This window comes from Gobius niger (genome assembly GCF_951799975.1).
Source record: "Gobius niger genome assembly, chromosome: 15".
Taxonomy (NCBI): domain Eukaryota; kingdom Metazoa; phylum Chordata; class Actinopteri; order Gobiiformes; family Gobiidae; genus Gobius; species Gobius niger.
Window position 1 is genome coordinate 15,311,653 of NC_136866.1, and position 21,541 is coordinate 15,333,193.

The window sequence follows — 21,541 nt, forward strand, 5'->3', positions numbered from 1 at the left end:
CTGTGACATTTTGAGTGTGGACGTAGGAGAGAGACGGAACATGAGGGATACAACAAGTTAAAAAAGACAACAATAAATGTTGCCTGTTAAGTCTCTGAAGTATGGTCTAGAGATCTTTTGAGAATAAGCACCATTTCTCCAGTTCATTCTCCACCATATTTTTTATGCACTCCCCGACTGCTGTTTCACCATGTATCTCTTCTGTAATTAAGTTTCTGGTTTCTGTCTTTCCTTTCAAAAGGGATTTAATTGGGGAGCCAGTTGTACAAAAGTTTAAGCACCGCTGCTTTTTAGCCCAAGTTTGCAACAACCGCTCCCAATGTAGCTCAACACATTTGATGCTAAGTGCCTAATTCTCTTCTTATTCTTAGACCTTGTTATCTCAAAGGATTCTCAGCCAAATGTTCATCTTTAAAAGCTGTGCCAATTTATTTTAATAAGTGGACGGTGGCGGCATTTTGGTTCCTTGAGCAACATCCAACCATCCCTGTCCAAACTGGCAACATGCTCTGCTTCTGATTATCGCGTGGGTGACAATGCATATTGGCAATGGGTCTTAATGATTTAGACCTTTTAATTAATTTACATATTTGGTGTCATTAGACGGTTGCGCCAGTGGCTCATGTGGCAAAGTGAGTCTTAAAACTCTGAGTGCTGCCGGTTTGGTCGAGATCAAGGTCTAAGTTCTGTGCATGTGAAAAGTTTAAGGTTCAAGTTCCAGCAGTGGCACAGGGTGGCCATTGAATCAATTAAGGCCTTAAAAAGCACTAAGTCCTTAATAGGCATTAGATTTAATGCCTATAATCTAAATGCAATGCCTACTAAATTAACATTTCTGTAGAAATTGTAATGGTTCCAGGCTTTTTGAAAGATTTCTGTATAGTTTCTGTCTTTCAAAAACTTTTGTTCACACGTTTTCCTTTGTGTCCAATTTGCTCTTAATATCAAATTTGTCACGCTGTCCTTTGTTCATTGGAATGAATGCAATGTACAAATTATAAATGCATAGATGTCACCGCTTGTGCTATTAAATTATTGGGTTTTATTCATTAAATGGCATTCAAAACATTCAATTCAACACGCAGCTACTTTTTAAAGTCATCCAAACGTGCACAGATGATGGAATGGACAGGTTTATGAATTCCTGTTAAAATGGTTAACATCGCTGTTGTTTTGATTGTGCTTCAAATATTCATCTGTTTGGTTACAATGAATCGATATTTGCTGTTAAAATCAGTAGACTTTCTCCACATGTCTGCTCTGCATTCATGCCGTGCCAATGGCAGAGGCAGCTCCAGGAAAAATCCAATAGATCAAGCTAATGTTATGGTTGCGAAACTGTGTTTGCAGCTCTTAAAACCAAAATAATAAAACACTTTTTAAAGTCTGAACATTGGCGCAGACTTTCACACATTTGGTTCTTTGCTATTTGAAATTGGTACTAAATTCTCCTGATATTTCTCAGCTCTGCTTAACATTCTTTTAGCATGTTGTTTGTACTAGTATCGTTCAGGGCGTGAGTGACATATTTTCACAAATTAAAGGTAAGGTGATACTTTATTGATCTCACAGATGGAGAAATTGCATTCGATGAGAGAGCATCCGGCAGCAGCACCCATTCAGTGCGCACCACTCTTTTGTTTCTTTGGTGAAAGATCGTTGTGTCGCGGCCGCCATCTTCACTGTTTTGGTCACAGGAGGAGCACTGGTTGATGGGAAATCCGTAGACGATGACCACGGCGGTGGAGCTCTTGCGCTTGGCCACGATGTTCTTGGCCACACAGGTGTAGTTGGCCGTGTCGGACAGACGCGCCTGCTTGATGATCAGGTTGTGTCCACGGTGATGTAGAAGTTCCTGTCCTCGGCCGGGTCGATGATCTCGTTGTCCTTCAGCCACTCCACCCGCATGACCTTGGAGGATGGAGAAACTGTAGCTGTAGCCTCTGTCTCCTCTGATCATCTGAAACGGTGCACCGCCTCCTGGGCTTGTCCCCGTCTCAGAGCGTGGTGTTCTGCACTGGTCAGCTCCACCTCGTCCTTCCTCTTCCTCCTGCACAGCTCCCTCCACAGTCTATCACCATCTCCTCGTTGGTCCCTTTTGTTGTTTCCCGTAGCTCCTCTTGTGACGCCTCCTCCGTGCTGCAGGTGTGGGGGCTCTTGGTGCCTCTTCACTGTTCAGTGTCTCAGAAGAAGATGTTTGTAGATCTCAAATGGGTTTAGCTGATAAGCTAGCAGTTTGTTTACCTTCAAAAAGCTGCTTTCTTCAGGACCATTTTGGACTCTCAAAGTAAACAGAGGCGGCCAGAGGATGCTTTTGCCTTGATTGTAAAGAGTGTGCTTGAGTTGGTTGGCGTTGTCCACTCGAGTAGAGAAATGCTCCGAATGACAACACGGCTGAATGTGACGACTTGGTTCATGTGTTCATCATACCATCGTCTGACCCCTGCCCTGTCACAACCAGGTCACGTTTAGCCCAGGTAAGCACAAGTAAGACTGACTGATGCTGCTGCTGCTGTGTTATTATGTAACGCTGCTTATTTTCCAACATGGAGGAGCTTTTTATTTGTGGTATTTTAGATTGTGCCATCAGTGGGGCTAATTTACGAGAAATATACCAAAGTAACTGGTTCAGGGGAGTTAGTTCACATGTGTTCATACTTGTGGCTTCAGTCCTGGTCAAATCATTTGCGTCTCCCTCTAAAACCTTTCTTATTCATTCCCTTCTACTCCTTCACTCGTCATCCATTTTGCCACGCTCGCTCTCTCACTTTCTTCCGTCACCAATGCGGCCCTACCCTCTTTATGACGCCTGTTAGTGCCGCGTCTTGTTTGAAGATCCTAAGGGAGGCCCAGCTGTTTCATCCCCACTCGGTTTGATTGAACAGCTTGAGTAAACGGACCACTGCTCCACAGCTTTGAAGCGCTCTTTTCATCTGAATACGCCGTGCATACCCCCCTGACCAATGCATTTAAGCCTCTGGGCCACTATCGATTATAGGCAAAAATGCATGGAATACAGAGCACGTTTAGTATGGCCCCGCAGGACGCCCCTTAATGAGCCTCACAGATAAACTCAAACCACTCCTTCTGTAAATTGGACTCCCACAAGCTGGATCCCCATGACAACGATGCCCTATCATGCTGCTACTGTTAGTTATATCTTATGACTTCACATGCTAGTAATGATGAATTGGACAAGGTTGCGTAAACTGTATTCATTATAGTATACACAGGTAAGTACTTGAAATGATGAATGATGTTGTTCGCTTTGTGGTAGTTTTGACCCACCCTGAAGCGGGGGCGGAGTGACCTCAATTTGTGTCCACTGTGCAATTCTTCAGACTATTCTAATTGGTGAAACTGTGCACAAATAGGTGTGGTTAGAGGAGTGATCAGGGTGTAAACGGACCTTTAGCTGCTTGTGTGCTTAGACAGTCCTCCATTTGATTACAAAGAGTGAGACAAAGTTTCTGAATGTAAAAGCAAATCTAACTCAACTCAGTGAAGTCCAGTCCAGATATTTAAATCTCTACTATGTTTTGGTAAAGGTCCAGCCACCACTTTTGGGCTGTCTCTTAAAATGGAACAAAGTACAGGTTTCCTTCTTAGCCATTTGAATCCATATATCCAGGTTTTCATGACATGTCCCTATGTCCCTTTATTTGATCTTGGCAGTGCTTGATTTGTAAATGAGTATTTTCAGGAACACTTTTAGTCTGATGTGATGGATTCGGGGAACAGGCCAAAGCTGGAACACATTAAACACCTTTATATCAGATCAAATCTTTGCCGGATCCTCCTAAACATTTCCCGGATCCTTTACCCTGAAATATTGATATTGATAATATTGGGGGAATGCTTTCCCGCAAACGGGGGATCAAATTTAAGCACTGGATCTCGGCAACTAATCAGAATCCCCAGTGCCATCGCTTTAACCAATGAGACGAGCTTTCCTGCGAACTGGGCTGTCAGGTCCAATCTGGAGGGCAGGGGGAGGGAGCGTGATCATTGACTTTCAAAATCTTTTTCTCCTTCTCCTCATTTTGCAAACCGGGACTGGCTTTCAAGTTCGATCAGGAGGGGTAACTTTGTTTTTTACTTTGGAAATCTGTCCTCTTCTCCCCTCATTTTTTCACTTTAAATAGCTTTGCCTATTTGCTGAAGTACCTTTCTGGAGCAGTACAAGCCCACACTTTGCAGTCCCTGAAGCTTCTTTTCTTCTTGACCAGCTTTAGAGCCATTTGTATACAGACATTTGTGAGGTTGTCTGTGTTGTGCCACATATTATGTACATGGAGAGTAATTAGTGTATGTGCAATACCAAAGGTGAGGTGAACAATAAGTTTTAAAAGTCCAAATGTAGAAACACAGGTTCATCGAGTTCTTGTTTCACATTGGAAGCAAATGTCTGCTATCGTTTTTTCAGTGGCTTGAGTTGTTTTTTTTTTTTTTCATTAGGCCTGTTATGTTGTTGGGAGCAAACTGTCAGGTGTTTAGTGGGATCATTGCAGCTTCTATTAGAGATAATTGTACTGCTCACCCTCCCACGTCGTGTCACATGTGCTAAATAACAATAACAGGCTTCCGATAATAACGCGCAAATCCAGATGTGCATGGCTTTTCCCTCCCCGACACAAGCATTTTACATTTTAGTGTCAACTCCAGCTCCTCATTAGCCCACATCAACCAGCTCCAATGCACATGACCAAGGGAACAACAACAACAAACAAGGTGTAGGGTGTTCTGTAATGAGGCCAAGTCTGCGCTGATGACAAATATGACTGACAGGGGTCTGGTTAAAGGGAAATATTGGCACCTCTAGAAAAACTATGATCTCTAAGTTTAAAAAAAAAAGAAGGAATTACTTGGAAATCGTGGAGAGCAATATGGACAAAAAATCATCCCGCTGCCTTATATCAGCTGTGATGTCATTCCTCCAATATGATAGTTCCATGGTGAGTTGAAGGGCTGCTGCTTAAAATATTACTCATGTAAAGAACAATAGAAGTGGTGAGAATGGGTGGTTATAAAGCTGCTCTGCAAAGTTCATGTTATTGTGTCCTTGGACAAGACACGGAGCTGAAATCATGTCTTCAGACCAGCCCAACTCTTCTTCATGAAAAACAAAATAACTTTTTCCCTCTTTGTTGTTGGAGCTGAACAGTTTCCATGGTAACACAAGCCAGTTAGAAGGGCTTTTCGTGTTTGAGTTTGTCTGGCTTTTAACTTCAGGCTTCACAATCATAATGAGATTTTCAGTCGTATCGAAGCCTCTGCTGACCACCGCCTGATTGCACACAACCTTTAATAAAAACATCATGCTTGGAAGGTGCATGATTCTATAGAGCTGGAGCCGTAAAGGGACAAATGGGTTTATTTTCCATTTCAATCCTCTTTATTGTCTTCTTGTGTAGTGGATTGATTAGTCTTTTGCATTTTCTTGGCATTATTATTATTATTTTTTCTTTCCAAACTGAAGTGTTACACGAAGAAGGAGAATGCTGTGTTCACAGTGAGTCCCAACCAAGTGTACAGAGACCCCGGGGGTATGCAAGCACTTAGTAAGCGGTACTTGGAAGACATTCGGATGAAAAAAGATCAAATGCTATAAACATAACAGCTTCACCTCTTACATGAAAATGCGTTGGTGATTTGTAAAGGAGTACGTTTGAAGTTCTCACCAGAGGCCACGAGGAGTGTCTAATGAGAGTGAGTGCCTTTATGCTCTGGCCTATTCTACTCCATGATAATGAGCAGAACACACACACAGATGGATTATTACTTATTTTATTTTACTTATCGCTTTTTAAGCTTTGGTTTGTTTCCAGGGGGTTTGGATGAGGACTTAATGCTTGGTTACCTAAGTTATCTGTTTGATCTTGAATTCAACCTGGAGAGGCTTGAAGAAATGAGAGTGAGGTGTTTATCACCTACTGAATGGGTAAACTTTGGTGCTTTGACCCCTGCGTGGAGAGATGTCAGTGATGAAGCGAAGAGAAGGGATAGCTACATATTGGGGCATACACACTGGTGGTGAAGAGCAGCTGCTGCCGTGGTGAACACTCAGAGGAAAGGAGAGAGAGTGCATTCGTGAATGGGCTCATGCGATTGGTCGACAGTGACTTAGAGCCAGTACTTTAAGGCAGGAACAAGTTGCAACAGCGAATTTGATTCAATATTGGGAGTTGTAAGACATTATCTACCCTAAATGCTCTAAATAGTTCATCCACTTGTTAAGGCAGGGATGTCTGTAAGCACCAGGATGTAAGCCTGGTCTGCAGGATACAGTGAAGCTGGAGTATGAATGGCATTAACCTGCGTGGGAGAAGATTCTGTGTAAACAAAGCTGAAAAATGGCTGGGATTAACAGGCCTATCAGCGATATGTATTCTAGGATTTATAGAGTGCAGAGTGATAAAGACTTAGTATTTTGAATATATGAATTCATTGACCTTATTAATATGTGGTTCTCCAACTGAAATGCACTGCCTAACTAAGAGAAAGTCACCACCTGGATTTAACAAAGCAAAGCTAAAAGTTTTAGATAATGGTTAATGTAGTTTAAAGTGGAGCTAAAAACAGCTTTTTTTTTCTGCTGATAAACTCTGTACATGATGTTCTCGGAGCATTGGCTACTCTTCCCAGTCAAGTTTGTTTTGCGACTTTACACGCTTTGGCCACAACCGTCAAAACCCGTGTGTGCACTGTCGGTCTTGGCTAAACACTGAACTACAATTGTTTTGAGCAGCCTAAACAAGTGTGCAGAGGTCGTGACCCCACGGCGAACTGATTAGCGGCTCGCTCTCAGACCCATGCGCGACCACGCACAGGGAAGCATAGCATATTTATCTGTGGCGATATTCGCACTGTCCCTCGGGGCACAGTCAGCTCCAGAGTGAGACCGAAGACGGAGATTTATGGATGTAATTAAAGAGGACGTGAAGTGAGTTGGTGTGAGAAAAGAGGATGCAGAGAGTCACATTGGATTTAGGTCTGAAAGTAAAAGACAGCTCTTCCTTACTCACCGTTCTCTGTGACAAAGCACAGGATGTGGATGTTTAATGTCCACCTGACAGCTGCTCCATAATCCCGTCACATTATGTCAGGTTCTGAGTGTGTGCTGATGGATTTACTCTGCAAAAACAGAGCTGCAGCTTGTATCGTGCAAAAACCTTCCCAAAGACTTTTCAAAGAAAGTCAGTGGACAGAGTTTGTCAGAGTAATAAGGGCGAATACTGAGGAAATAGGTTTTTAGGAATTAATGCTTAAAGGGGCTTAGAATTGGATTTCTGCTAATTCTAAAACTACATTTCGGTTCAGTTCAACTATTTGAACCCCCATGAAATAAACAATAAACAATAAAATTGTTTAAAAACAGAGTATTTTTAATTTAAAAAGACCATTTAGGTCTCTAAAAAACATTTTCTGTAGATTTATCCATTTTATTAGATTATTTCTTCAATCAACTTAAAATTGTATTAATAAAAAGTATAAAAACACACTTTTACTACAGTTTACCTGGGCGGACGACAGGTCTGTGCATCACTGGAATTGCTGGGTTTCAGGGTGTTGTACAGAGAGATCATAGACCCAGTCAATGATATTAATGATCATTATTGTAATTCATACATTTTATTTTTAGATACGACTTGTGAGAGTGTAATGCAGTTGATCAGCTGGCTCCTGCCGCCCACATGGTAGAGTGGCTTCATCACATTCACGAACCTATCATAAAGTAAACCGCAGCGCGATACAGGGCTAAAGTTTTACTGAGAGAAGTCGTTTGCATGAGGATCTCCGCGATATCCTGGTAGCTCTCGACCCATGTAGCTCCCGTCCAAGTCCAAACCTCGACATGTGAGCTCGCATTTTGAAGTCTTTAAATACTTTGAATAGAATATTAATCATTTAATATAAGCACTACCACCACTCAAAAAGTCGCATTAATAAATAATACACCAAAATACGCCCAAGGAGCAGTCCGTTACTAAATACAGTCTGTGTGAAACATCTGTTCAGTGAACTTAAACTAGCACTACTAAATAGATGGACCAAAAATGTACCGAAATGCATTTCAATACTTCACATGTACTGTTTAATTCCACCACCACCTCCACAGCATGATATAAGAAAAACCGTCTTGAAATGAATTTTACTAAACAATTTCAACACTATTCCATAAAATGGAATAAGTTTTTTATCCAATAGTTTCAAAACAATACTACAATTCACATTAGTGCTGCTACTGTACTCTCCTTGTGTGGGGAATAGCTCTTGCTCTAATGAGGACGACTGCAGCATAACATCATTCTCGTCGCGTTAGTGGTATTAAAATGTTTTTGAAGCGTGTTCTTCCAAAGCACTGAGCCTCTCGGTGTTGTCTGACAGTTTAAGTCCTATTTCAGTCCATCTTCAGGTCTTTTTTTAGCAGCGGGTGGGAGCGCGGTTCTCATCTCTCCGTGGCCTTTGAAAACAAAACTCCCTTCAAATAGACACATTTCTCCATTACTTTACATAAGCTTTTCTTTTTATACAAATGATGCAGAGAAATGCTGTGCTCTTTTTATGTAAAACTGGAATTTGACCTCATGAATAAAGTGCCAACCTGGTTACTAAAGTTAGCATAGGTAAAGTAGGGAGGACTGGGCCACTGCTCCCGTTACCTTGGATAGCCTTTCTGTAGTCAATTAACAGTGCTGCTAAATCTCCCCAACACCTCCAGAGATGTGTTGACATTTTGTGACTGATGACAATTCCAGCTCATCTTTTGTCGTCCATTTAGTTGGAATGTAGAAGCCTGGAACAATGACTTTGTTTTACCGGAAAAGAGGATTATTATAGGAAACAGGAAAAGCAATGGTTTCCATTTACAAAGTGTCATCAGGACAATGATGGGCAGATGAATAACCAAATATGGGGAAGGGCATCTGATATAGTATAACTATTTTCACAAGTCACTTCCCAAGGGACAATCTTAACGAGCTATGTATGCAGACACAGCTGTCCTTGGAGTAAACTGACACAGAGGCTGCACATCTGCACCTGGTATGGACCGTCCCACCACTAACAACCACACACACAGGCACCTCATACCCCATCACGGTCTCCCATCCGGGCACAGACCAGGCCCATTCCTGCTCAACTTCCCAGATCAGATTCACAGTAGATAGTGTGACGTGGATATTTCCACAAAAATGAGAAGTGAATAGTTGACATGCAAACAATCTCAAACACGTTAAGGAATTAAGTCTGTGCTGAGCTTGAAGTTTGTGACAAGCTCCTTAAAGGTGCATTATGCAACTTTTTGTTAGAAATAAAGTTGAGTGGGCATATTTGACCTTTCAATGACCCAGCGGCTGAAAGGGTGGTTAGCTTTGCAAATTCACTTTTCCATCCCAGTGGCTCCTGTGATGTTTTGGAACGACCTGCCGGAGGAGCTCAGGGCCATAGAGAACGTTCATGTTTTTAAGAGCAGGCTCAAGACCCACCTTTTTAGCTTAGCTTTTAACTGATGTTTATTTTTGCTAGGCCTATTTATTATTATTTATCAGCACCTTATAATTAATTAAATTGACATTTAATAGTTATTAATATTTATTCTGTATTTATGTATTTTACCTCTCGGTCTTATTTTTTATTATCCTATTATTCAATTTTACTTAAGTACTTTTATTTATTTTAACAATTTTTATGCTCTCCCAGTTTCCTCTGGAGGAGCCCTCTGCCTCGGGAGCGGTGATTGGCTGTGGCTGCTGGGGTGCTGTCTTGTGGGTGTCTGGATGGAGGTGTGGTGTTGTCCGGGCACCCTGTGTTGGTCCCTGTGGCTGCAGCCGAGGTGCCGCTCCCGATGCAGACGGCTCCTTGGATGGTGTTCCCTTACCTGGTTTATCTGCACCCAGCCTTATCTTAGCCTTTTGTCCATAGTCTCCACTGTTTTACCTTGAGTGTGTATTGTGTGCTTGTGCGGTGTGTCTCTGGGGAGGTGGGTGGGGGGAGTGTGAATGCTACAATGTGTCTGTTTTTTTATTTTTATTTTTATTTTTATTTTATTTTTTGGAAGGAAGTGGGTGTGAGAGAATGTTTTTAAATCTGTAAAGCACTTTGTGTTACATGACATGTATGAAAAGCGCTATACAAATAAAATTGATTTGATTTGATTTGATTTTATGTCAGGTTTTTTTTAGGATTTCCGGATAATATACAAGATGTAAACGATGGGGCTGGGACGATCGACTTTTGTCACGATCCGATACGTATCACGGTACTCGGAGGCCGATCCGATACGTATTGCATTATAATTTGTAATACATTAACCTTAAAATGTGTAAAAAGAAAACCGTCATGTGTCCAAAGTTGATAAACCCAATGCCATTTGACATTTATTGAAGTGTTAATATCGAAAGTGCAAAAACAAAGGAGTGCAGTATTGTGATACTTGAAAAAGTATCGATACTTGGTATTGCAGCATGAAGTATTGCGATCCAAATCCGATCCGATATTTTGTCACAGCCCTAATAAACGATTTAGATTTTCATCAATAAAACTGCACTATTTATGTTTTATTTTTCTGAAAAATGCTTGGTTTTCAACTGACCCATAGTTATATCATATTGTATCGATATCAAGATATCTGGCATGAATATTGAGATTTAACATTTTTCCATATTGTTCAGCCCTATAGTGCACCTTTAAAAGAAAAAGAACAGCTTTACGCCAACTCTTAAAGCATACTCAGACATCTCAGAGGGAGCTCAAGGGTTCATAAGTGTCCTCCCCATAAACATAAGTGTCCTATTCTAACACTATATACACAACTTCAACACATGCGGACAGACCAGAGACACAAGCGCTTATACTGTAACATGAAGACAAAGATATTCTGTTATTATACACTTGTATTGCGCTTTACAAGCCTGTGTTACCAAGCGCTACACTGATAAGCTCCTATTGTAGCCACAGCTGGGGTAGACTGACCCTCTCATTACTCTCTCTCTAATCTCTATATGTTATAATAACAACTCCAGGTAGAACTGAAGACACCAAACATGGCCCAGAAAAGGAGGTGTATGTCCTGTTGTTAGAAGTTTAAACTTTCCAAACCCCAGTTATACCAGTATTCCCAGTTCCTACTGTTGTGGGGAAAAAGTGTCAGGCCAGAATCATGACTTTTGTGAAATGTTAGATTTTGACAAGCCGTAAGAGCTGAATCAAATAGTCAGGGTTTGTTCCACACATTGTAGAGTCCTGTAGGTGTAAAACCTCTAAATCTTGCGTAATTTTACAGTAATGGCCTGCTAAATATTTTTTGGTGGCCCCTACTGCCATCATGGGGCACTCTAAGCCTAAAATGAGGTGCTGAGAAAAGCAGTCCCAGCTCCTGAAGTGTCTTTTCTTCATATATTACAAGTTATAACGTGGAACATGGCAATAAACACAAACAACCACTATCTCACCCATTACATGACTCCATCAACCACTTAGGGATTGTTTTCCCACCATTACCTGTATCATTCAATCTGTGAAGAACAATGGCTCATTCTGTTGTATCCTTCTTTACCTGCCTACTGTATGTATGACTGTCACATTTCCTGTTCGGCGGAGTGTATCTACATTAGTACCATCAGCCTGTGCCACTCCTGTCACGCCTTTTTAACCAAACCAATTAACCCAAGACGACGCAGACCCACCACTACGTGACAATAAATCACTGTCTCCGCTAATTGCAATTAAAATCCAGAGTAAACCAAGCGAGACAATATGAAAGCTATTTACCCTTGACTTTCAACAGTGCTCTCTCTGCGTTGATTTCATGTTATGTTTCCCTCCCGATGTCCAGGCCGTAACAATCCACGGGGGACAAGCTCTCATTAAAAGCTCCAGATATATTGGCACGTAGCTTGTTTACCGTCTTTAAAGTCCATGACCACTCCAGGAGAAAATCGATACTGTTTACTCATATACAGTGCCGTTAGCTCGTTAGGACGCGTTTCCTTAAGCAATTAAGTCATATTCTTCCACGTGTAATTACAGGGTTATGGCGTCAAAAGGGAAAGGCGAGGGGCACTATATCATCTCGGGGGAAGAGGAGCATACACAGGAGTATTCACACGTAATCAATGGAATCAGGGAAACAACTCAGACCCCTGAGCTTATTCTGAAATCAACATTATTTATGCTTACGGGTCTGGTGCGTTGTTTACATTCTGTGTAGAAGATCTGTTTTCTGTCTGACTTCAATAGTTGGATATGTAGTGAGGATTAAAACAAGTGATAGATAGATCCCGGTGCTTAGACTGATGCAGGTCGACATTAGTGATCTGTAGGTTGATGAGAAACAGACGAGAATAGTCTCTGCTTCTTCATTTTGTGTGGAGTTTGCATGTTCTCCCCATGTCTGCGTAGGTGTCCTCTGGGTACTCCGATTTCCCCTACCACTAAAACATGTACAATAGGTTCACCTCTGGGGCCTGGACTCCCTGAGAAAGAGATTGTTAATCTCAGTGGGACATTTCTGGTTAAATAAAGGTAAGAAATCAAATAACTCTAACAACTTGCAGTAAAGCGGACATAAGCCCATCAAAACCAGAAACTTCCCCCTGTTCCCTAAAATCAAAGTGTGTATTTTTGTGAGACCTTCATAACTACTTTACTGTGCGCCTCAATGAGATCACTGTTCATGAAGTGCTTATTTGGTTGGGGCAGGTATGATTACTCGGGAAACATGTGCAGGCCCGATTGTTGCCGTGGGTTTATTCCCTCCTGAGATCCTACATCTGAGTTTGTACACACACTTGCATTCTGCGGAGCAGAGTCACCCGAGGCAAGGAGCCAAACTGGGATTGAACTGACAACTTTAGGATTAGGGCGAGAATGCTCTGAATCTGCTGCTCGTACGTGTATGAATTTCACAAAACAAAATAACTAATGTCTCAAGAGACTCATGTAGTGTAAGACATGAAGACAAACCAAGGCACTCTTGTAACAGATTTCTTTCTTCTCTAAAAAAAAAAACTTTTGCTTGAAGGGGCTAATGGGTTTGAAAATGTCGTTAAATATAACATTCATTAGCCAGTGCATCAGCAAACACATTTATCACATTTAGACCCAAACACTTGTTTTTGAGTATGAAAGTGGATTCATTCTGGTCTAGATGACGACTGAAACAAGAAGCATAACACTTACATAATTGTTATGGCAAAATGATGGCCACACTTAATAAGCGTTCTAAAATATTCTTCAAGGTGAGGACAGTTAGGAACAACAAATGATGTGCATTTGCAGCATTTCTTCATAAGCCCATTGTGTCACTGTAACTTTGAATACTTCTGTACTTGCAGCATGTACAGTTGGTTTGTGTGATTACATAAGGCTCAGTGCTATAGTTAGACAAGTGTTTGAAATCGACAGGGCTGCACAGACAGAGTGACTGTAAAAGTCTCCAGCGCACAGACACAGTGGGCTAAAACTCATCTATTCTAATAACGCACTTCACTCCACACTCCAGCTTCTCATAACAACTGACATGAGGGTGCTCCACGGTCCCACCGCCGCCGGGACCAAAGCAAACAGCGCACGGCGAGGACTGGAGAGGAGCACACTCTCAAAACGCCATCACTGTTCGTGTCAAGCAGCCGAAAAACATCCTTTCCCATTGGTTTGGAGTTGGGAAATATGCAAATGAATACAAGTTAGAAAGCATTGCAATAAATAACTTAATCAAATGTTATGCTGAAAGTTTGGCCTTAACATGATATCCCCTTGTGGGTTTGCACCATCTTTCAATAGTTTGGTTAGATTAAGTCTACAAGAGACACCCCAGTGCCCCATTCAGGACCCCAAAAATGCTTCAGTGTTTTCTCTATTGCTTCTGCTTTATACAATAAACAAACTGAACTGTATCAATTCATCACCAACTAATAATTCAAAATGGATTAGCCTACAATGTTCCATAATGATTTCTTGTGCAATAATCAACAGCTATTGCATATTCCATGTTTTTAGTTCAATAGTGCATTGCCCTGAAGACGGTGGCAGTGTCGTATAATAGTTGTTCAAGTTAAATAAGTTCTAAATATGCTCAGGGAGGGGCTCCGTCAACAAGGGTGTGTTTCCAAAGGATTTACAAGCAGCTTTGTTTACTGGGACAGTTGTGTTGGGACATTAAATTGTACCTGGACAAGCTGTATTTGTTGCAGCTTTGGTCTTTGGAATTTTGAATTTAATAAGACAAATTGTCTTGGTTTTGTGGAAGGAGAATCCTGAAGTATGATATACAGTAATTGCTCATAAAGTACTTAAACATGTTCTCTGCAAAGTTCATACATGTACACAGGAATGATGCTAAATATAGACGAGACATGCAGCACACAAGCTGAATTTCCTGATGACGCTCCATAAAGAGGTATCTTTGTCATGTGCCGACACAGGGTAGATTGGTGCTTTAGTTGAGAGGGGGTACGCAGCAGCACAGAAGTTACACAATCCTGGCCGCTCCACGTACGGGCCATGACTAATGCAGTGTTTATCCTCTGTAGGAGAAGTGCATGTGCTCCAACCGCTCCGCTGTGTTCATCCGTCACCGGGCACTTTAGACAGGAGCGGGTTCTGTACAAGTGGACAGGAACCAGAGCCGTTTCTATTCTCAGCCAGGTCTGTGCAAATGTATCGGGCGCTACATTACAGTAAGGGGCCCTCAAAGCTGAACCTTTACAATCTTTATGGTACTAATGGGAGCAAATGTCTTGCTCCATTAGGCAAGACACTATTGAAAAAAGTGTGACAATGTGCTACAAATCAAGTCCTCCTTACATGAAATTTGAAGCATCTTATTAGCAACTTATTCTGGTCAAAGCAAACAAAAGTTCCACACATAGTTATATGGCAAGTTGATTGAATACGTTTTTGGACTGCGTTGGGTGTAGGAGTTTGAGAGGAGCTGCTTAAAAGTTTCCTCCAAACTGTGTGGGTTGAACTTAATATCCAGACTATTTCACTCACTGAACAGAGTGAATGGTTCCGTGACCTTGTTGCTGAAAAGCTTGAGTGTGAACAATCTGAAATGAGTCTGTATGGAAGAGGAAATATTAACATCAATGGCTAATATTCCAAAAGAGTTTTTGAAAGTAACACATTATCAGTTTCACAGTGTTCCCTGAAGGTTTGCAATTAATTACATTTGAATCCAAATGTGCTAAAACTATATGGTCAGACTAAATTATTGCAATGGTGCTTTTTCACGGGCAGTTCTACAGCCAGTCGTCTGGCTGGAGCAATAACAATACATCAGTTTCAAAAACAAACCTGGAGGTGTGTTTCCAGACTTCCGCGCATCTTTGAGTGATCGGGGTGATGGTGGCGCAGAGAGCAGAGCGGGTCGTCTTGTGATCAGAGGATCGGCGGTTCGAATGCCACAGGTGCACACTGTCTTTGTGTCCTTGGGCAAGACACGTCACCCTCCTTACCTCCGGTGTCTGCATGCACTCGTGTGTGAATGAGAGTGTGAATGGGTGTCTGGTACCTTCATGTAAAGCACTTTGAGTGCATAAAGCAGGTAGAAAGGCTCTTTATAATGTGACCATTTGATCTTTGGATCTTCACCAGTGGCTACTCTCCTGTGGTCCTACGTTAACACCTCTCGATCTCTTGCTATTCATTATTTTGTTTCTTCTTGTTTTCTTTATTGAAGCAGCTGCACAGCAAAGGAGAGCAAGAGGCAGGGAGTGTCAGTGGCTTCGCAGCGAGACCGTTTGAAAATCAGGAAGTGACAATAACTTGCTATTTATTTTTAGCTGTTTTAGAACAATTTGCATTTTCTAACCAACAAAGTGTAAGTTTGTGATAAAGATGTGCTTGTGATTATTTTCAATAGTTGCAATAATAATTGACATTGGGGGGAACAGTTTCACTTTAGGAGGTCACCCTTCGATGGGCCAAACAATATTGCCTAGTGGAGCAATTTCTTCGGGAACCCCTGCTCTATTAGAAAATGGTCCCCTCTGAGTGTGAACATCATGGATTACAGCTTTAGCCACAGGTTTGAATGGACAGGGAAGTGCAGGAGTGAAAGGGGCTCAGTATGTGGTCAATATATAATTGCAAAATAAACTCTTGCTATATTTCTTATACGATCTGCTATTTGCTAATTGCAGTCCTTCAAGCTGCGATTTCGATTTAAGCACGCAGCCCCATTGTTAACGTTTAAAACATTTGCTTGCTTTCGTCATCTGTTTTGAAGATGTTGTTTCTTAATAAACACAAGCCCTCTTCAATCAGAGCCTCATATAGACTGTTGTCCTTCAGAACACACTCACTCTGGAGCAGAACATGTCCTGGTCTCGAACGCCTCTCGACTTCGCTATAAACAAAGGTGTTCTAATGAAGGAGTAATCTATCAGACACACTCAAGCTTCAAGAGTTTCCTCTGCATTCGGCTGCACACAATATAACAATATACATGAATATTCGCTCACATCTTTAGATAACAATGGAGAAATGATGTCATCATTTGTAATCCATTATTTAAGTAATGCATAGCTAAAGTAGTTTTCCTTCACATAGTCTTTCATTGCCATCCACCTGAAGCAAGTTAAATAGCTATTGTTTGTATTTTAAAGGTGGTGAAACTAATGGCAGAATGAGTGGATGTTAACTGTTAGTCTGGTTGGGAATGGCCCTGTCCAGGAGTGATGTGCCTGAGCCGCAGGACCTCCAGATCGGTGATAAAAGTGAAAGCTGCGTCACATAAAGCTGACGTCTCATTGACTTTCCCTTCAGCCCGGCACAATAATCCAGTCTGAAACAGGCGGCGGTCGGACCCCCCCCCCCGTCTCACCTCCGTGACCCGCTCCTCTCTCCGTACGGAAACACAATCTACTTCAGCGCCTCGCAGGACAGCAGTCATTATAACGTCGGCCGTGTCTGTGGCAGGACGCCCCGTGATGGCACAGCCGGGAGTGGCAGTCATTTAATAGGTCATCTTTGGACCACCACGTTATGGATTGTTATAGATTATGATTCCTTGGCACATGCTCCGATTTATTTCAATATTTAGAATAACCTCATATTCACTCAAGGCCAACAGATGAAGTTTATTTTCCTCTGTTGTGTCGAGAGATCAAGAGAGATTTTTTGTTTTGATTTTGTGGACAAGCAGAAATGTATTTAAAAGGTCTATTTATTTAATTAATTTCTTCTCTATACTTTGGCTGCGCTGTAATGGAGCTTCTATCTAATCCCCTCTGGTGTTTTACCTTCAGGCTAACCAGAAACCGTTCTGCTTTGTCACCTTTTTTCTTTTTATTTCCTTATTTAGAAATGCCATGCGATTGTTGTGAAACGTTAGCAGTTCATCACTCACATGCTTCTGAGCCTGTTAAAAAGCACCCTGTGAAATGAATCCAATCTAGCATTTAGACAGGCTGTTTAAATTGATGTTTTTAAATGTAAATGAATGATTTTTATTCAGCGTAGAGGGAGTCCCAGAGCAAAACGTTTTCCATTGCTTTTGGTGTTTTGTACTTGACACATATGACAATAAAATTGAACCGTGATATTTTTTCCCGTACAAGAAGATACTGTTCTGACTGTCCTCATCGTCTGTGCAGAAAAGTAGCTTCTAAATCAACAACATGTCGTCAGTTCTACACTGTACTGAGGCCAAAAGACAGAGTGGAAATACTGAAGCTGATGACTAGTTTTCTGTGTTTTTTCCCTCCAGGGGATTCCTTCACTCAGTTTCGATTTGCGGACGAGAAGGACTGGGAGATGGACTCGTTCGTGGCCAGTCAGGTAAATCTATAGCAGCGGCAGCAGCGGCAGCCCACACGCACTGGACCGTGTCAGTGCCGTCTCTGTCACTGTCAGCTATGGATTTAAGAGAGACAGCCAGGAGTGGAAAATCACTACTCAAAGCACTTAAAACCTTTCTGAGGGCAGTCGGCGTCTGATCAGGAGTTACTCAACAGTTGGAGAAAGTTGGAAACATTAATGAATCCATCGAGCACTCACTTCTTAACTTTGTTTAAAGACATATGGCGGAGCATTTCACTAAGTATTACAAATAAAGTGTATTTAAAGAAGACTAGACAGAATTGAAAACATGTTGAAATGATGTATTTTCCACCCTCTACATGTTCCAGCAACTGCCTCTAAAATCCTACAGTCACTCAAAAAGTATCTCCATCGTCCTGAGGTGGCAGTGACGAGTAAAAAAAATGACAACTTCCATCTAGTCCCGTTTAATGATAACAAAAATACCAGATAAAATAGATAATCATCAAAATGCAGTAATACTTTCTTGTGTTACATTTAGTTTCTTTACCACTGGGGATGAACAATATATTTTCAAAATGTCGGTATCACAATATTAAGTGCAGCCATTGTTATCACAAGAAGCCACACTTTGTTGATAATTTATCTGACAACTGCCCAAAACGAAAGCGTAATGGAAACTAAGCACGTGCAATAGTTTCAGTCTTGTTTTGGTCTGGAATTAGCATTTGTGCTTTTACAATGTTGTTCTCTCATCAAAAATATACCTGGAGTTGTGTCTCTCGCCACCACGGCATCTTTGAGTAATCTTTAAATCTTCTCCAGAGGCTTCAGACATTATGGGCTGAGCGCGCTTCATCTTTGTTCTTTCTCTTTATTGAAACGGCTGTGCAGTCAAGGGGAGCAAGGGGAGGGAGTGGGAGGGGCTTATGGGGAGATCGCTTGAAAACAATGGGCGTAATACCACCCCCTGATGGCCAGGGGCGACTCCAACAGATACTTGGTAAACCTCGTTTGCACTGCTCAACCTCTGAACCCCCACCTTTACCGAGTGCATTTTCTCCAGTTCAGCTTTACAAAAAAAAAAGTGGAAGCTTAAGTCTTTGATAGGCTCTGGAGCTCTGTGGAGGCTCCGCCCGCCCTGCGAGGGCGGGGTTTCCCGCCTTTTTGCCCTTTAGGGGGCTTCGTAGGAGGAGATTGAGCAGCCATGTTAATTTCACAGCCCAGTCGGGACCATTCCCATGGGTCTTTCCGAAACCATTCCCTTCTCCCTTCCCCTACACCCATCCACTCAGTCCTCAGTGATGGCACCTTCAGAGGTTCACTCATCAAAGAAATTAGAGCTGTGACTTTCAGAAGCACTCTTCCTCTCCCCCACGGACTGCACAGCCCACTTATGTTGATCTGATACTGATCAGACTTTAAATGAAAAAAAACTTTCCCTTTTGAGTTTACAAAGTCATTTAGATTCAATGTCACATTTACATTTTATAATTTAGCTTCTTCAAACTCACAAGTGAGGACTTCCTCTCACAATAAAATCATATTTGGTCTCATTGCCGCTTTCTTTTTCATTAATATCTATACGATGGTAAAGTTGTTAAAATGCAACGAGCCAATGAGGACATACCTGTGTCTTCAAACGTTTTGCCATGGCAACGGCAAAAATGTGCCATTGAAATACATGGGTTTCAACCAACTGCACCATGTTACTAACTAAATAGAGGCGCTACACTTTGAGCAGTGCTTGAATATTCAAAAGATGGAAAATGTGGATTTGTCAAAAAAATAAAACGAAAGAAAATCCCCAGAATCCCATGAAATTATTCTGTAGAAGTCTGGAGCTCTTCCCACAGCCTAGCCAGTGGACAGCTGCAGCATGTCAGATCACATAATATTGTCATTTCATTTTATTTCTTCTTCACCATGTGGTATGGAGCACAAACTTAAAACGTGTCACAAAACATACATGTTTACATACACAAAATAACTCCAAATGCTTTTTGTGCTTATGAATTGTGCACATCCATAAATGTAGGTAAAAATACCTCCTGCCGGTGTCTTCAGTGGTCGAGTGGCTCAGACACAGGGCATGAAGTCTTTGTCCTGATCTTGTGGTCAAGTCTAACCTGGGTCATGGTCCTGTTGATTTGACTTAGTTTTTTGTCAAATTGCAATTTGGTTAAAAACACTTAATAATAAAACAACTTCAGTGAAAGACAGTCCAGTCTGGTGGAAGCACCAGTGTCTGAGCGACTGCTTCTCTGACTTTGATCAGAGCGTACATGCACGACTGAGGTTCCAACTCAGAACCTTTGGATCACGGGCGTCACTGATCATCTTACCGACTCGGAGCTAAAGCCACTTTCAACCAACACCGATTTTAACCCTGGAACTCGCCTCACTCAGTTTAAATACTGTAGGTCTCACTAATTACTTATGTAATCAACACCTTTCTGCAGAATGAAGCAGGATGTGACTTGATACACTTTAAGGTTACAGACTGGGCTTTAGACCAGTGTCTGTGGGAGAAGGAATTGAACCTACAACCATTGGGTCATGATGGCACAGTATTAACTGAGCTACTGCCAATCAAATATAGCACATCCATAAAGATGAGGTCAAATGAACTCCTGTCCTGGTGTGGTGGAGGGCGTTAAGTCTCTCCTGTCCTGATCCAGCGGGTTCAGGTCCTGTCCGTTTGACTTCAGCTTGTGGGTTGTAGTATTGTTGTCACCATTTTAATTACAAAAAAACAATTGGTGTGTATTGTGTATGATTATTGTTATCTTTTTTCTCAACCATGAGCTCATAAAATGTGTCTTGCTGCATGGATATTGCAGTACTGTAATCATAATTCCTCTGTACATTGCTCGTACCCATTTCTTAAATATGCAAGTGTGCCTCTCCTGTTCAGCTCGCCTCTGTTGCCTCTCCCCAGATGTCTGCCTTCGTGGACCTGTCGGCTTTGGCTCAGAGCCTCCAGCAAGTGCCTCTTCATGACAGACTCAACCTGGAGGCTCAGCTCATCCAGGTACAGAACTCCAGCAGGGCACACAGCAGCCGGTGGAGAGGCACTCGGAAATGCCATGGGGAAACGTTGTTCAAATCCAAAGTGGAGTGGAAATGAGGCTGTTACAAAGTGTACTGTGTGGTGCAGTTTTGTGGTAGATATATGTGAAACAGCAGTGAGGACCTAGCAAATATAATCCAAGTGCTAAAATTATATCGAATAGGAATCATTTATGTCTTGCAGAGTAGATCAGGGGCTTGTGGGTGTTTGTGTCACTTTGAAGCAACTTTTTGGGATAATTTTGTGTTGTAGATCTCCACTCCAGTAGAGCTTCCGCCTCAGCTTTCTTCCAAACAGGAAGTGTCCAGGATCAGCGTGTCGATCCCTCCTCCGTCAGCCGCTGCTAAAGGCCCCAGTCCAGTTCACACAAGCGCTGCAGCGTCAGAGGCAGTCAGCTCCCCGGTGCTTCTGAAAACTACTCCACCACCAGAGGAGAACATGGAGGAGGAACTGGACAAACTGCTGTCTTTACAGAAACCTGCCTCTGAACATAGAGATTTAGATTTGGAAAAAGAGGAAGCTTCAACAGGAAAAGGTGAGCATGGCAGATTATTGCATCTATCTTTGATGGTTTTTTGTTTGTTTTTTTTGTATAGGGCCACACTAATTATTTAAACAGTATTTAAGTGTGAGTTGTTATGGTTTTCGATTTCGCTCTGCACTAAAACTTTCTTCATTTCAGAGCTCATAAATTAATTC

The 21,541-nt window shown here is 41.9% G+C and overlaps 1 protein-coding gene across 1 annotated transcript in view; it reads left to right on the plus strand.

Annotated features, from left to right (window-relative positions):
• The window catches only part of aven (apoptosis, caspase activation inhibitor), a 40,107-nt gene that overhangs the window by 16,711 nt on the left and 1,855 nt on the right, over positions 1-21,541 (plus strand). The window contains exons 3-5 of the mRNA XM_079572583.1: positions 17,717-17,787; positions 20,711-20,803; positions 21,095-21,381. Coding sequence (XP_079428709.1) covers positions 17,717-17,787; positions 20,711-20,803; positions 21,095-21,381 — 451 coding nt within the window. The remainder of the gene's footprint in view (positions 1-17,716; positions 17,788-20,710; positions 20,804-21,094; positions 21,382-21,541) is intronic.